This window comes from Hibiscus syriacus, unplaced genomic scaffold, assembly GCF_006381635.1.
Source record: "Hibiscus syriacus cultivar Baekdansim isolate YM2019G1 unplaced genomic scaffold, ASM638163v2 tig00111990_pilon, whole genome shotgun sequence".
Lineage (NCBI taxonomy): Eukaryota > Viridiplantae > Streptophyta > Magnoliopsida > Malvales > Malvaceae > Hibiscus > Hibiscus syriacus.
The window spans coordinates 258,017-276,239 of NW_024063231.1; the positions used below are offsets into that span (position 1 = coordinate 258,017).

At 34.4% G+C, this 18,223-nt stretch overlaps 1 protein-coding gene across 1 annotated transcript; it reads left to right on the forward strand.

Moving 5' to 3' along the window:
- Positions 1–14,640: 14,640 nt before the first annotated feature.
- Positions 14,641–15,948, forward strand: LOC120173902 (high mobility group B protein 7-like). Its single transcript, XM_039180941.1, has 7 exons — positions 14,641–14,855; positions 14,927–15,009; positions 15,111–15,162; positions 15,242–15,349; positions 15,437–15,495; positions 15,579–15,622; positions 15,691–15,948. The coding sequence occupies exons 1-7, from the start codon at positions 14,641–14,643 to the stop codon at positions 15,946–15,948; spliced, it is 819 nt and encodes a 272-aa protein (XP_039036872.1).
- The last annotated feature ends 2,275 nt before the right edge of the window (positions 15,949–18,223 follow it).

Consider the following 18,223-nt stretch of genomic DNA (forward strand, 5'->3'; position numbering starts at 1 on the left):
GGGGGTATTTATAGGGGAGGGGAAGGAGTAAGTCTTCGAGCTTTAAGGCTCGGGTAATAATGGAATACCTAATAATTCAAAGTGAATAATGGTAGACGCAGATGGTGATACACGCCTTCCGCTGCATGTTAGTTTTTCTCGTGAAGGAACGGATGGTGATCCGCATTTTACCCGCGTGGCGCCAGTTCGCAAAAAACCCACAGAAGGTGTGGATTCTGTCCATGTCAACAAATGGGTGTTAGAATAATAAAATTTAGAGAAAATAACCTCAGTGACCAAAAATACCTTATAATATACGATTTTAACCAACTTTTTTTGGATTTGCCAAAATGACCAACAAAATCGCAATGCGAAATAAAAATCGCAATGCGATCTCCAGAATCGCAAATCAGTTCCCAGAATCGCAACGCGATTATGAAGAATCGCAATGCGATAGTACAAATTAGCATTGCGATTTTCCAGAATCGAAACGCGAATATGAAAATCACAACGCGAACATATAAATCACAATGCGATTCTGACTATCGCAACGAGTATTCGTAAAATCGCAACGCGTATCCGTAAATCGCAACGACAATACGTAAAATCGCAACGCGTATCCGTAAATCGCAACGAGAATACGTAAATCGCAAAGCGTATCTATAAATCGCAACGAGAATACGTAAATCGCAATGCGTATCCGTAAATCGCAACGACAATACGTAAAATCGCAACGCGATTTTTAAAGCGCCATTAGAATCGCTACGCGTATTTTATTTTCAAATTCCAAACACGAATATTAATTATCGGAACACTGAACTGTCCACAGTATATCCCGTAATCGCAACTCATAACCTAAAACCTAAAATCACAACTCAGTCCCATCTCCATCTCTCACTCTCTACGGCGAAATCCGTCCCCATCTCCGAAGATTTCCGTCCCCATCTCCGACGAAATCCCTCACAACCATTCACGGTCAGAAATCACTCACAATCATTCAGAAATGGAAAATCAACCTCCGAGGGTTAGTTTTTTTTAATTATTTTTATTTTGAAATTTTTGCATTATTTTCGGTTTTTCATATTGAAATTGATGATAAGTTTACTGGTAATTTCAATAATAGATTAACCATTTCACTTAGATTTCTTATTAAATTCATTCGATTGTTGCCAATACTGCTAAACTGTTTAGTCTATAACCCTGTGAAGTTAGTATTTGTCTTTGTTTTGTCTTTTGGTTGAAGTAATGCAATCCATCAAAGTTTCAATTTGCAGAAGAAGAATAGTTTCTAAACTTAAAATCGCAACATGAAAATAAAAATCGCAACACAAAAATGACTATCGCAACGCGAAATGAAAATCGCAACGCGAAACCAAAATTGCATTGCGATTTTCATTTCGCGTTGCGATTCTCTCGTTACGATTTTCATTTCCGCATTGCGATAGTCATTCTCTCGTTGCGATTTTCATTTCAACCAAAAGACAAAACAGTGTTGCAAATTTTAGTTTCAAGAATAAACTACTACTCTTTATGTTTATTGTTTTTGGTATATCTTCACAGTGTAGTTTTTGGTATATCTAACTTGGTATGTTTATTGTTTTTGTAGAAATTTTTTTCGGCTTCATTGACATTAAGGAATAAAGTTAGCCTAGCCACTACAATTGCTTTGAAGCTTTCACCTGCACAAAGAAATTTGTTTGAGGAAACCTGCTTCGGGCCATGGCTGAGAGTACAGCATCCGGGTGGAGATGCTAATTTGACCCATTTATGGCTTCAGACCATGACTAGCGATCTAACCGATAGTTACAACGTGGTGAGGAAGAGATATGGTTTTATTTTCCACTCGCGTATACTTGTTTTAGGCGGAAGGAGTTCTGCTTAATCAGTGGTCTACGATTCGGACACGATGATGTAGGCTGGTACACTCGTCATATCACCCGCCCATCATGGTTATCCCGGGTTTTTCCTAATGAGTCAATAGAGAAGCCGAACTTATACGTCGACGACCTAAAGAAATTGTTTAATAAGAAAGATGGTTTTACTCGGATGAATGACGTCGATGTTGTCCGAGTATGCCTTCTAGTACTTTTGTATGCCGACTTTTTAGGCAGAGAGGCCAGACAACCTATTCCTCAGGAGCTAATATTATTGGTAGAGGACCTAAATGCATGGAATCTGTTTCCGTAGGGTTCGTATATATGGAAAGCTACCTGGACTAAGTTGTCGTCCGCCTTTGATGACCGCAAAAGTTTGCGTGGAGATGGGTCGAAATACACTTTGTCAGGCTTTGTTTGGGCCTTTAAGGTAAGAATTTCTATATAATGTTTTCAAAATTATAATTAATTATTTAACAATTACTAATGTTTGTTATTATATTGTTTGTAGATTTGGATATTCGAGGCTTTCCCCAGCATGCGAACATATGCATTAAAAACTTCAAATGATATTCCTAGGGCTATTTCCTGGAAGAGGAAACGTCTGTTGGGTTGGGAAGACTTAATACCATATGCGACAATAAATAATGTAAGTTAACACAAATACTATCATATATAAACAAGTTATTAATAGTAGACGTTTAACTTTGTTTGAGTTTTTATATTTTTAGGAGGCCAACACTCCATTACAGAGACTGACACCCACGGAGGCTGAGCTTGCCACTGATTGGTGGCAAGCTAGTTAGCATTTTTTTTATGGCACGAATGATGAGCAGCCTCCACTTCCTCCACTTTGAGAGCCATCACCTCACACAGAGCCATCACCTGATCGACCCGACTATACACCTCTACAATGAGAGCCATCACCTATCCCGTCACATCATCGAGCCTCTTCTCCACCATCACCTCATGATAGGCGACCGGCAAAGATTCCACGACTTCTATCCCCCTGTTCTCCACCTCCACGGGATGAGTCAAGGGAGTTACGTGATGAGGTCAATGCCTTGCGTGAGGAGATCGGTACTCTACGCGATAACGATGGTGCATGGCTTGTGGAGGTGTCTACTTTACGTGGTGAGGTTGTCGCTCTACGTGAGATGGTAGTATCATTGCAGAATGAGGTTCATACTCTATGCAACGAGGTAAGTTTAAGATTTTCCATATTTAACTTGATGATAAATTTAATCGTAATTTCACTTAGATTAATCATTTCACTTAGATTGCTTAGTAAATTTATTCGGTTGCTGCCAATACTGCTAAACTGTTTATTCTTTAACACTGTGAAGTTAGTATTTGTCTTTTGTTTTATCTTTTGGTTGAAGTAAATTTATTCGGTTGCTGCCAATTCTACTAAACTGTGTTTTCTTTAACACTGTGAAGTTAGTATTTGTCTTTGTTTTGTCTTTTGGTTGAAAGTAAATTTGTTCGGTTGCTGCCAATTCTGCTAAACTGTGTATTCTTTAACACTGTGAAGTTAGTATTTGTCTTTTTTTTTCTTTTGGTTGAAAGTAATTTGTTCGGTTGCTGCCAATTCTACTAAACTGTGTATTCTTTAATACTCTAAAGTTAGTATTTGTCTTTGTTTTGTCTTTTGGTTGAAGTAATGCAATCCGTTCAAGTTTCAATTTGCAGAAGAAGAAATAGTTTAATTTCGCAACACGAAACTTAAAATCGCAACATGAAAAATGACTATCGCAACGCGAAATGAAAATCGCAACGAGAGAATCGCAACGCGAAATGAAAATCGCAACGCGAAATGAAAAGCGCAACGACAAAATCGCAACGCGAAACCAAAATCGCAACGTGAAACTATAATCGCGTTGCGATTTTCATTTCGCATTGCGATTCTCTCGTTGCGATTTTCATTTCGCGTTGCGATTCTCTCGTTGCGATTTTCATTTCGCGTTGCGATAGTCATTTTTCACGTTGCGATTTTAAGTTCCAGAAACTATTCTTCTTCTGTAAATTGAAACTTGAATGAATTGCATTACTTCAACCAATAGACAAAGACAAATACTAACTTGACAGTGTTGCAAGTTTGAAACATATTTGTCTTTGTTATCTGATGCATTTTGTGAACTATGATAGAATAATGACTTGGGTGAATACAATGCAAGTTTGAAACATATTTGTCTTTGTTTTCACTGTTTAATTATAATGTATGTTTATTTACTGATTTTTGTATTTAATTATTTAACGGCCCGCTAAGGTGGATGCTTTACGTCGGGTTTTTCTTGCACGACGGAGTTCACGCATCAGACGGCGTGCACGTGCTATTAAGTCTCCGTACACCCCAATAGTGCGAAGACACCACAAGAATAAGCCCGACTCGCCTGTCATCCCTCAAGAGTCTACTCCTATCGTTGAAGAGGCCCCTATCATTCCTCGAGAGTCCCCTTCCACCGTTCAAGAGGCCACTGTCATCGTTGAAGAGGTCCCTCCCACCATTCAAGAGCCCAATTCACATGGCGTCATATGTAAGATTCTTGAGAAACCCTCTGACGTGCCGGACATGATGGATGAGAGTTGGCTCTCGTATGAGTTATCGGCCAGTACCATTCCGGTATATGAAGTGGAGAGGAGACAACTACCGGACACAATTCTGGATAACACCCTTTGGGCTAAGACCGCAGGTGATTTTTATCTACATGAGCGGAGCCAGGGGTGTTTCACTGACATATGCAAGCTCAACGATGATATCTATTTGTTGCTTGATCGGTCTTGGTGGGCGTATTATTAGGGGTCGAAGACAATGTTCGATGGAGGGGTAAGTCTTATATTTTTCTTATATTTCAATTTGATTTTTTTTTTAAATTTATGTAAGTCACTAATATATGTCTTTTTTTGTAAAACAGCATATCGATGCGTGGCTGTCACGTCTTCTAATAATTAGGAAACTTAAGAAAAATAAAAGAAATACAAGATATACAATTATGCCGACGTCTTTTAACGTCGTTCACTTGAAGAATCAACGAGATGAATCATTTACGTTGGGCAATGGACAAGCTAAACTTTATCCTGCATGGTGGGAGGTCGATAAGGTTAGTATTTATTTTAGACTGAGTTTAAAGGCATTCATAAATAAGTGAGCAAATGAATGAATTATTACTTATGATTGCAGGTGTTTATCCCTGTTTTGGAATGTAAACATTGGCTTCTCGTCGAGCTTCAGCTCCCATCCCTTAAGGCAATAGTATATGATATCATGATAAATTACATATCATTGGCTAATTTAAGAGATATTATTAAGGGATGAAGCTCTTATTTGGCTAAATTCTTGGATGCGATAAATTATTAGACTCGTTCTGGAAACAAGAAGCCAAAGAAGCTCAATATTACAGTTAGCAGAGACGAGACCGCACCACAACAAACTGAATGAGCCAGAGGGGATTGTGGTACTCTCGTATGCTTGGCGTTGGAGCGTTTGATCACAGGAAGTATAAAGTATCTACCTCCCACCGATAGAGATAGAGCTGCAGTAGGCTTGTGGTTTCGGCATTATATGGCTAGATTGATATATACGAGACGCTGCCTACCTGCATCCACGTTATAAAAATGTCCATAAACAATTGGTAAGTTTATAGGCTTTTGGTTTGAAAATGTTTGGTTACGTACCTAGAATTCAATAATTTGCTGTTTGTAGGTTTTAGATGTGTAGAAAGTGTTGTTTGAGCAAATATTTGGTTTCTGCAAGTTAATCTCAGAAGTGAGCTGCGTGAAAATGATGTATGGCTGCAAAAGTTGATTCAATAGTAGATGAGGAAATAAGAATTATTGCTTATTTTTTGATTGTTTAATTGATTTGTAAAAGATGATTTGTAAAAGTTAATTTGTTTAATTGATGTGAACATAATTCTTATTTGTGCTTGTTTAATTGATTGAAATGTAATGGTTGATTTGTTGATTTCAATCTGCATTATGTTGAAGGCAAAAATGACTATCGCAATGCGAAATGAAAATCGCAACGAGAGAATCACAATGCGAAATGAAAATCGCAACGAGAGAATCGCAATGCGAAATGAAAATCGCAACGACAAAATCGCAACGCGAAACTAAATTCGCGTTGCGATTTTCATTTCGCTTTGCGATTCTCTCGTTGCGATTTTCATTTTGCTTTGCGATTCTCTCATTGCGATTTTCATTTCGCATTGCGATAGTCATTTCCGCGTTGCGATATTCTAATTCGCGTTGCGATTTTCACGTTGCGATTTTCATTTCGCATTGCGATTTTCACGTTGCGATTTTCATTTCGCATTGCGATAGACATTAAGATGATTGCGAACGTCATTTCCGTGTTGCGATAGTCAAATGAATGCCTAATAAGTGATAACAACTGAACAGATCATAGCAATTTTCAAACTCAAGTTACTAATACATGCCTAACTGAAAATGTTAAAAGTTCACACATAAAATCCACATAATACAACGTTTGCATTTAAAAATCACCTAAGTTAACAGTCCCAAAAGGTGAAGCCGGTTGTGATTGGGATTTTAAAGATGATTGCGATGGCACTGGTGATCCACATGTCAACCTTGTATGACCACTTTTCTTGCACCGACTACATGTCGATCTCTTCTTCTCTTCACCCTTAGACGGTATACGATCGTGACTTTTTGGTAGGCCAAGTAGCCTTCTGTCCATGGCTGGTGGCAAAACTGTTTGTAAGTCATCTGGTATGTCCCACTCAGAAGGATGTGGAATAGGGTAGACAATCTCGCCATAAGTCTGTCGATATACTTCTGTAGTGTAGCAATCCATAACGTATGCGCTTGAATCATCTTGGTTTAGATGAAGAGAAACTTTTATAACATGACCACACAGATAACCAGATGTTTGCCATTTCATACAACTACACGTCTTTGCATTTAGATCGACAAGCCCATTTAAGTTATTATCCAGTACTTCAAACAAAGTGTTTGAACATGGTTCAACTCTCCATGACGTTGACTTCACAGCACGTTTCGTTATCTTTTTTTCTGTCCATGGTGTAACACGATGTTCCAATGTTCCTGTAAATTTAAATAAATAATACTTAGTAAAATATATAAGTTACGAATTTAAAGAAATAATACCTGCATGGTTTCTTTTCTTGTAGTACCACTGTTGAATAGAGGCTCGAAAAAACTCCATTAACATAGTAATGGGTAATTTCCGGGAATGACGACTTAGAGCGTTGATTGATTCTGCACTATTAGACGTCATGAAACCATATCTTGCTCTAAGTTGATGTACTCTTGACCATCTTTCAAACCCGACATCTTCTAGTGTTTGAGCACACGGAGGCAAAACACATCTTAAACAGTTTATATGCTTATTAAAATCCACTTCCCGATAAGCTTTTACAGCCTTCCAGTATGTTCATTTGCGATTTTTTATACCAGCAGACCTTGATTTTAGATTTCTATACAAATGAACACCAGAAAGTCCATGAAAAGCATCTGGGAAACACCTTCTAACAGCGTTGTCAATTGAGTTTTCCCTATCGGATATGATTGTCAGATTGCTAATAGGACCTATGCAATCCCTAAGATGCCCCATAAACCATGTCCATGAATCAGAGGTTTCAGATTTGCCAACCCCGTAAGCTATTGGCAATATCCCCATTGTTAGCATCCATGGCTACTGCTAATAAGTTTACTCCAAGGTATCGACCTTTTAAATGTGCTCCGTTAACTATAATAACTAGGCGCATGCAATTAATAAACGAACGAATCTACAAAATCATATACACAAGAAATATAATCATTTAAATGTGAAATGCATGTAACTAACAAAAATGAGTCAACAAAATTATATTGATTTACTAACCGCAGCACCAATGGTGATAAACAGCAACTCAAAGCGTCCATCTCTATCTGTTTTGATATGAGTTACCGACCCAGGATTTTTCAACTTTAAATTGTGACAATAAGCCGGCAGTTGGGCAAACGATGCTTCTGGCGACCCCCTCAACAATTCCAAGGCATAACATTTGGCTCTCCAAGCTTGAGAATATGAGATACTAATCTTGAACCGAGCATTCATGTCAGTCATAATTTCATGTCTCCGATATACCCTATCATTCAAAAACATTAACTCAGCCAGAAAACCACCCAACACCTTTTTGTTTGCCTGTCTATGGTGAGGAAAAACTTGGGTTCTTGAACATGTATGTTTATCAATAAAAGTCCTAACTTGAAACATTTCGCAATCTTTTATCCTCTTTGTAATCATACGCCACATACAGTTTTTGTCAATCATACACCTTGTTTCGAAACGATCTTTGCTTGATTTGTTAACTTTTAGTTGATAGCCATCTTCCACACATTTCGTATACAAAGCTATCTTCAAGTCTTCCTTTGTATCAAAACAATCATCTTTCTTGATACGAATAATTTTTTGTGTAACAATCAACTGCTATCTTTACCAACTATTCTTCCGGTATCTGAAGTAATTCTGGCATATTCCAATTATACTCCCGTGGCATTTTCTTCGGGGACTTTTCTTTGGGGATTTCTTCTTCTTTTTGTTCTTCAGTGTTATATGAATTACAGAATGGATGTTCAACATGTTCATTTACAGTCGTAACTTCCTCCTCATTATCATCAACAACATCTTCCTCGGCAACGGCTGTTTCATCATCAAAATTCGGGTATTGACCAATATCAAAATCATTACATGCAGGGTCTGTTTCTTCTTCTGAAAAATCATCAAAATCCGAGTATTGACCAAGATCAAAGTCCGGGTATTGACCAAGATCAAATTTCGAATACTGACTAGTACTCACAATTTTTTCTGTTGGCTCATTATCGTCTAACTGGTCAATACGAAAACCGGAATTTGGTGCTGAAAGTTGATTGGGATTTGGATTAGGGAAAGGTTGTGGGTTTTGAGATTGTGTTTAGTATTGGAAATGTGGTGAAACAATATTTGCTTGGTGATGAAATTGTGGTGGAACCATTAAATTTTGAGCACCATAAACTGGGGTTGAAAAACTTAGTTGATTACTACCCGCTACTGACCCAACTTCACTACTTCTAGGTTTAACAACATACAATGTAACATCATCACTTGAAACACTAATGTAAGCAATGAATCGTTCAACATCTTCATTGTCGGTTAACAAATAAACTTTACCATTTCTCTGATAAGATAGCCTAAATCCACTTAGGGGCTCTAAATTCAATTTATTTGCAACACGTAACATTAGAGTTTCATAAGTTAACTTTTTTAATGACAGTTTTAGTTGAAGATTCATGGGTAAAGGCATATATTGTAAAACACCATGAACATTCTCCCATGACCCTCCAAAACACAAATCTATCCAAACATGATCAACATTAGATGATTTCATTATTGTAAATTAATTTACTAAAAAAACGAGCTGCAAAACTAAAACATGTTGCCAGATGGGGAAGGATGTCGTTGGATATAGGAACGGATGTCGTCGGAGAGAGTGATAGATGGAGATGGAATGAGTTGCGATTTAGGGATTTAGGTTATGAGTTGTTGCTGCTGCGTAGTTATATACCCAAAACATTTGTGTTGCGAAATTAAAACCTGTTGCGAATTCAGAAATCGAGTTGCGAATTTGAAATTCAGTGTTGCGATAGTCAGAATCTCGTTGCGATTTACGTATTCGCATTGCGATTTACGGATACGCGTTGCGATTTACGGATACGCGTTGCGATTTTACGTATTGTCGTTGTGATTTACGAATATGCGTTGCGATTTTACGGATACTCGTTGCGATAGTCAGAATCGCGTTGCGATTTATATGTTCGCGTTGCGATTTTCATATTCGCGTTGCGATTCTGGAAAATCGCAATGCTAATTTGTACTATCGCGTTGCGATTCTTCAAAATCGCGTTGCGATTCTGGGAACTGATTTACGATTCTGGAGATCGCGTTGCGATTTTTATTTTGCATTGCAATTTTGTTGGTCATTTTGGCAAATCCAAAAAAAGTTGATTAAAATCGTATATTATAAGACATTTTTGATCACTGAGGTTATTTTCTCTCAAATTTAGTCAATAGATACCTGACATATAATTATTGATTGTTTGAGTGTGTTTGAATAAAAACGCCGATATACTAATTTCCTCCGTATCAAATCTCTTGTTGACATCTTGTTTCGTTTCTCAAGTCATTAAAACCATGTGATACGAGTGAGCATCCCACTATATTTCCTCTAACTTCATATAAGATGAGACAGACAGACAGCGCCGTAGGCTTTCTTGGCAGCGATAGGACAGTAGATTAGAGGGAAAGAGAGATGACTTTTTTTTTCTGCATCGATTACTGCTCCAACACGACCAGCACTTTGCTTTTTGACAAGCTACTACTGGTTCAAAACATGACAGCTTCTACAATACACCACTTAGCCTTGTGTGTTCTCAAAGCTTTAACTTTTTACTTTTCATTACTATATAATTCCTGGCCCTGCAACCCCCACAAGTTTGATCTGAGAAAATGGGGTTGTGTTTTGATCCAAATGAGGTGGTTTTGTGTGGGAAGAGGAAGCTAAGGAGCTTGTTTTGGAAGGTTAGAGCAGAGATAAGGAGACAAGTGAAGGGTAGGTCGACATCCAAGCAGAAGTTTAGGTTCAACTATGATCCCTTCAGTTATGCTCTCAACTTCGACAATGGTAACTTCGGTTTCTTGTGCTGATGGAAGAAATCAAGTCTGTTTTGTAAGGATCTTTTTTTATCCATTTCTCTACCTTGTTTCTAAGTTTGCTTTTTTTATGGTAACGATTGTAAAATCCAGAACTTGAAAAGAATCGAAATCTGCCTCAAAACTGCTTCCAAACTAAGCATGCCATGGATATATTTGCAAACTCTCTTCCTTTTCCTACAATGATGCTTCATATGACAAACAAATTGCAAACAATGTGAAAGAACTTGCAGGTAGCTCTTGTTTTGTTTTAAGCAAAAGAAAATTGGGTCATTTCAGCAGATTTCTTGATGGTTCTGGTCAAAATTTCAAGAATCTGGGTTTCAGTAAGGGAATATATATTTGGTACCCATCACTTCTTTTTATGTTTTTGGGCCGAAAATGGAATATATATACATATATAGGTGGAAAGGTCTATAGATTCTATCCTCATTCTTGATTATTTTTAATTTGAAATATAGATTAAACACGTCATTAAAGTGATTAAGTGATGATTTCTCTGCTTCTTGGTTTAACTAATTTGGCCATACAATTATTTTATCAGAAAACTAGATTAAATCAATCAAGTTTAAAATACATGGAAAAATGCAGCGGCCTTAGCACGTATAATAAGAATAACACGTGTTCCTATAAAGTAATAATTTACGACTGCTGTAGCTTAAGATAGTTGACGAGTTCCAGATTTATTTATAGTGATCATGTATATATGAGTGGTCTGGTCATGTGTAGTATAGTAATACACCACTATTTGATTTGTGTGACCATACATCTCATAGACAGGAATAAGCAATCGTGTGTCATTTTCACTCCATTTTAACATCTTATAAATGTAATTTACCTATTCTCATTCAAATATTTTCTTTTATCACTCCAATCTCACACTCTTCAATTTCATAATCTATAATTATTTTTTCAATATTTCAAATAAACGTACCATTAAATATTTTTAAAATTTTCTCAACTACCTCTTCGAAAAAATGTTATTATTATTTTAAGGATAAATTACATGGGTGACCACTAAACAATGGTAAAAAATTATTTTAACCACCGATGTTTCAATTTGATCAAACAAATCATTCAACTATTTAAATGCTTCAATCAAGTCATATGTCGTTAAGAGTTAACGGAACGGGTGACGTGGGTGTTAAAAACATTTTGGTATAATTACACAATTGGTCAATGTTACTTATATATTCTTTCAATTTGGTCCTTATTTTAATAAATTAAAATGATGACATGTGTCATCATTAGATTGGAAGACTAATTTATTTTTAATTTATAGATTTATTTTCCTCCAATAAGAGAATGTCACGTGTCACTCTCTAGTAGAAAGAAAATAAACCAAGCATAAGGGGCAGGTGGAATCCAAACCAAAGACCTCTTGGGTGAAATGAAAAACACGAAACCATTATTGGGCCACGGCATCCATTTGGTTATTGTCATAGAATAAATAATATATATCTTATATCTTAATAAACTTTTCTTTATACAACAAACAATACAACTAATAAATAAAAATTAAGAATGTTTTTTACATTAATAAAAAAATACAAATATATTAAACATATTAAAATTTTTATTTAATTATATAATTTAATATTATATATTATTTATTAATATAATATAAATATAATATTTTATATTAACAAAAAATATGAATATAATATTTTATATATCTTAATTCTTAATTTTTTTGAAAAATATTTTTTATTGTCATCTTAACTTATTAAATATATTTTATTTTTTCTTAACCTATTAAATATATTTTATTTTATTTTAATGTATATATATATATTTATCTTTATCTTCACTTAAAAATATTTTTATTTTTATCTTAATTTTTAAAAATATATATTTTTAAAATATATTAACTTAAAATATTTTATTATTATTTTAATATTTTATATATGTATTTTTTGTTAATCTAAAAAATATTCTTTTTCTATTTATTAATTATATTATTTGTTGTCTAAAGAAAAATTTACTAAGATACAATATATATAGTATTTGTTGTATGAAAATAACCAAATGGATCCCTTGGCCCAATGGTTTGATGCTTCCCCCTTCACCCTCTGATTGGAGGAAAGTAAATTTATAAATTAAAAATAAATTAAAACAAATTAATCTTTTCAATTGACTGATGAAACATGTCATTATTTTAATTTACTAAAATGAAAACCAAAGTGAAATAATATATAAGTAACATGGACTGATTGCGTAATTATACCAAAATGTTTTTAACTGCCATGTCACCTGTTAAAGGCATGTGGCTTAATTGAAACATTTAAATAGTTGGATGGTCTGTTTGATCAAATTAAAACATTGGTGATCAAAATGATTTTTGACCATAGTTTAGTGGTCACCTGTATAGTTTACACTTATTTTAATCAATTCCATAAAAGTTATTTTATTTATTATAATTATCAATTGTTAAATAATCAAAGTTTTAAAAAATAATAATTAAATGATTAATAACAAGATATATGAGTTAGGATGTAGTAACACCTAATGCCAAACTTTTAGTTTTACACTTTTTTAGGATCGTGGATGAGGGGTAATCAAAGACTGAGATTAATTCATTTTTTCCCAGTGAATATCTTCTCACTTCCTACTATTAATCTTGATTTCTCCTCATCCAACGATCCTAAAAATATTTAAAACTAAAAACTTTTACACTATGTATTTTGATCTTAGTCATCCATGCATCCATGCATACATACATACATTAGTTAGGACCCACTTACACTATGTAAAACTAATAAGTTTTACACAATTTATAATTATTAGATTTAAATAAATAAATGGTTTAGGTTTAATTAAAGTTTGTAAACCATAAATAAATATTTTTTTAACTTACAATAAAATACAATTTTTTCTTTCTAGGGTTAAGGTCTAAGATTTAGGGTTTAAGATTTACTCTTTGATATCTAAAGTTTAGGGTTTATGATTTAGAGTTTAAGATGTGTTATTTAGGGTTTGAAGTTTGAGATGGAATATGAGGTTTTAGGGTTTATAGTTTAAGATTTGTGACTGTGGTAAAAGGAAATATTGTTTTACTATAATTTAAAAGAAATTTATTTATGAGTTATAAATTTTAATTAAATCTAAGTCATTTATTTATTTAAATCTAATGACTATAAAATAGGGTAAAACATATTAGTTTTACATAGTGTAAGTTGATCCTGCCCCTGTATATATTAAATAAAATCATCAAATAAAATAATAGACATTGAACTATGTATTTTTGTAGAAGTGGTAACAAATTGGTTGGATGAAAGTTTTCTTTGAACATGCGGTGATACGAAGTAGGGGTGAGCGTTCGATCAAGTCGAGTTGAGTAAATTTTTTTTGACTTAATCGAGTTGACGATTTATATATTATAACTCAAACTTTATTTGAAATTTTTCGAGTCAAGTTTTTGAGTTTTCGTTTAAGTTTAATTGCAAATATTTATAATATTATGATACTATTTGATTCTAATTTTAATGGTTTTTATAACCATATATATATATATATATATATATATATTCATATGTGATTTTGATATACATAAATCATATAGAGTCAATAGACTTGATTAAGCTTGAAAATCAATATAATAATTACTAAAAAATGATTTATTTGAGTTACTATTTAAGTTATTCGATTATAAAACTCGAACTTAATTCAGTTCAAGTCAGCAAAAATTAATTTTCAAGTCGAGTAGAGTTTTACTCACCTCTAATTAAAAGATAATATTTATTTAAAATATTTTTTAACCTTTAATAATGTACACAACCTACAACGTTGATGCTTGAAATCATGACGTCTAAACAAAACTTTATTATTTATCACTAATTGGAAAGCTTTATTATTTGTATTCATAAATATAAACGGAAACAGAAGATGAGGTATATTTACCAATTGTGTAAATTGTAATGTTAGTAATTGGTATAGTTTCCCTACTATTTTGATTCATAGGGCCTATTGAGGCCCAAAGGTTGCGTCCACGTCAGGCGTCGATTTGAAGAAACTGAAAATCCTACGGTGGTAATGAACTCGTTCAAAAATTTAAACCAAATTGCCCGGAAAATGAAAAAGGCGGTGGCGCCAAATAACCCAATTTCCCTCTATTCTTCTTCTCCCCAAATACCACCATCCTGTTCGATTCGTTTAGTTGTTTTCTCAGCACAAAGAAAAATAGCAGGCGGATCCAAATCCAACCCACCAAAGCCTAGGAAGAGAGTCGACGCTGCTTCAACCGCCTCTCTTGTCCGCGCCAGAGATGGCAGTGCGTTTGCCAAGTGGTAATCTCAATCCAAGCCTCGTTTTCAAATATTTGAAGATTCATTCTTAATTTTCAACCCTGGATTTGCAGTGACGAGTGTAACAAAACTGTACCGGTGACCCTTATCAATATGCATAGCTGTAGCCTTGAAGCTAAAATCAAAATGAATTTGGGTTAGTCACTTAGTCTCCCAGTTTCATTCACATAACTGAAGCAATATTTTTCATGGTGGGATTTTTTCCTTATCGTTTTTACTTTTGTTTTCTTAATTTAGAGGCTCAAGTTATTGAGAAGCCTGCTGAAGCCAATAAGAAACCTGCAGAAAGATATTGTTTACATCGACGAATATTCTTTTGAAGTTTCATATTTGGTTTTGATTTGCTTATGTTTCTGATAGTTGTACAGGAAGAAACCTTCAACAACAGAACCAAACGCTAAAAAGCCGAAGAAGTTGAGAAGGGGGAAAGGTCCTAATGCACCCAAACATCCTCCTACTGCCTTCTTTTTGTTCATGTAATGACCCTTGGTTTACTGTTTATTTTTCCTTGTATTAATTAATCCCAGGGTACTGCTGATAGGTTTCCCTTGTTACTTTTTCAGGGACGACTTTAGGAAATCTTATAAGGAAGCAAATCCAGATGCAAAGGGTGTTACAGGGGGTACTCATTTCTCACTTTTGTGCTTGACATGGTTCTCTTGAGAACAAAATTGTGTAATGAGCATTTTGAAGATGAAACTTAGGTTGCGAAAGAAGGTGGTGAGAAATGGAGATCCATGTATGATGAGGTAAGTTGTTGGTATTCAATAATTTTAATTATACTTGTTTACTAATGACTTATGATGATTCAAACCAGGAAAAGAAGTGTTACATTGATAAAGCTGCTGAGCTCAAGGCTGAGTATGAGAAGGCTAAAAAAGAGGAAGTAAGGCATCATTACCTTTTTCTTCAAACATTTGATTTAGCTGCCTGTGGTCCATGGTTCTTTCGTTATTCATTTGTTGTGACAAACATCTCACTTGGTTGTTTTAATCAGGAGGAAGAAGCTTCTTCTGATAAGGAAGCCCCTGCAGCTGCAGCACAAAAGGAGGCAGAAGTGTCGGATGATTATTAGTGAGTTGCATAACTTGTGTTTTTGGAGTCCCCAAGAATCTGTTGTTTGTGTGAACTTTTTGAATTTTCTTTTCAAGCTAATGGATTCTACTAGGTATATGAATGCGTTAGAAAATCATCTTGATTTCTATGTGAAAGCTGAAAGAGTAAATCAGAATTAATGATATCAAATTTGATCTATAGAAGTGTCCTTCAATTTTTTCTTTTGTGTGCATTTCTTAAGACAAGTTGTCACAATGTACAGCTTACGCAAGTGGACCATTATTGGCCAGTTTGAATGGATGATAATGAGTTATCCGACATATCTCGAGGTATTGTCCTATCAAAGAGTAGTAGACTGAGCTTCAGCACATCCTCTCCATGGTGACTGGACCACCTGACAGTCTGTTCTACTTCTTCCTTTGGCAAATTTGGCTATTAAGGAATAATTCTGTTTTTAATAGAAAATTAGACATCAATTGAGGATGCTGAATTGACCATATTCTCTATTAAATTATATTAAAGAGGAAGGATTAGCCTATAAATTGGAATCGGGATGTCTTCTACATGCTGAGCACGCAGTTTTGATATGGTACGAAATAGCATTGAGGCAGCTACATGTTTGAATAAACTTTTCTTTCGATCAAATTATTCCTTTGAACTTCAAAAGAATGACCCTAAGATTAACACATTAATTTCTGAAAATGGACTTTAAAACCCATCTTTGCCGATAATGTTACTACCTTAATCTTAGGGGCTATTTCGTATCATGCTTTCAAAGTAAGGGGACAATTTGAATGAAAGAAAAAATCAAGGGCAGTTTGATTGAGAAAAAGTTGGGAGGCCAGTTTGACCAAACTTGTCTTTATGTTCTAAGCCAAACTAAAACTTTGTTATAGTGTAACCAAGTTAATCTAAATTCTCCATACATCCCAACTTTGAGGGAGGCCGTTCTATCATCATATCTAACGTGAAATGCTGATACCGTTATGTATCTCAATCTGCCAAAAAATCAAGTCCAAGTTAGGGTGCCATTATACTAATACGCAAGGCCGGTTTTGGGTTTGTGCGGGCTGTCCAACCGCACATGGTTTAATTTTTATAAGGGTTTCCAAATTTTTTTAAATCTTTTGTATATATGTGTATTTAGGATGTTTGACCCAAAAAATTTTAAGTCCAAGGCTCACATTATTACATGAAGATATTTTTTACCACTATTTAACGTTTTCTTGTACTTATAATAAATTTTAAAATATTAGTGAACTTTATATATCTAATATTTTAATTTTAAAAAGTCTATTTTACTGTTATGACATAAGACCACCAAAATTTACAAAATGATCATATTAATACGACTACAGAAAAGTACATTAAAAATTGCCAAGAAAATGACGGCACTCCATATATAGATCTTCAACACAAAAAGTGAATCAAAAGTACTGTTGAACAACGCCTACATATACGCTCAGATCCGATTTTGTGTACATCACAATATACGTAACTATCAGCTTTTTCCCACTCCTGTGGTTAAATAACATAATCACCCTTGTATCTTTCTACCTTTCCATCAAATATAGCCTTAATTCGTGAACAATCGAAGTGCATAATAGGGAATCTAATTTGTAACTTGTAGGCACACGTTTTTCTCCGGATAAATATTTCATCTTTTATTTTATTTTTATTTTATTATATATATAGCTTAACGGAAAAATATTATATTATAATAGTATATAGTATATATTATATAGTTTTGAAAATAGTTTTTTTTTATAAAAAACAACTAGTTTTATTAAAAATAGAAAATATCCAGAATTACAATGAAGATTTAAAAATAAACCGTAAACGTAAACTAAATTATAATTAGGACATTTTCCTATAAACATTGACACAAAAACTAGTCACCTAGACCACACAATGACCAATAAAGTTAAAAGGTTAAAAAACCTAACCAATGCTCGAACAAAATAAAGATACGAATAAATCTGACTACATCGGCAAACGAACCACAAAAGGGAATGTAACTACTGAAAGGCCACCAAAAATCGCAAATTAGAATAAAGCGACGTGAGAAAACTATTCACGAGCACAAAAAGAGTATCCAAATCAATATGAGGGTTCAAAGCAGAGAACATCAACATGATAACAAATAGAAGCCATCTTGATCAGTCGTGGCAATGTCAAATCTAATCCTGAGAAAATAAATAAATGAAAATAACGGCCAAACGACTGAAAACTACCAAAAAGAAGAGAAAAAACTTCTATAAAGGCACAAATAAACTTGCCATAAAGTCAAAATT

What these genes read in the sequence shown, in the direction of transcription:
- LOC120173902 (XM_039180941.1), top strand. Translation starts at nt 14,641, where the DNA reads ATGAAAAAGGCGGTGGCGCCAAATAACCCAATTTCCCTCTATTCTTCT. An exon ending in TGCAAAGGGTGTTACAGGGG is followed by an intron (nt 15,496 to 15,578) that starts GTACTCATTTCT and finishes ATGAAACTTAGG; the next exon opens with TTGCGAAAGAAGGTGGTGAG. An exon ending in GGAGATCCATGTATGATGAG is followed by an intron (nt 15,623 to 15,690) that starts GTAAGTTGTTGG and finishes GATTCAAACCAG; the next exon opens with GAAAAGAAGTGTTACATTGA.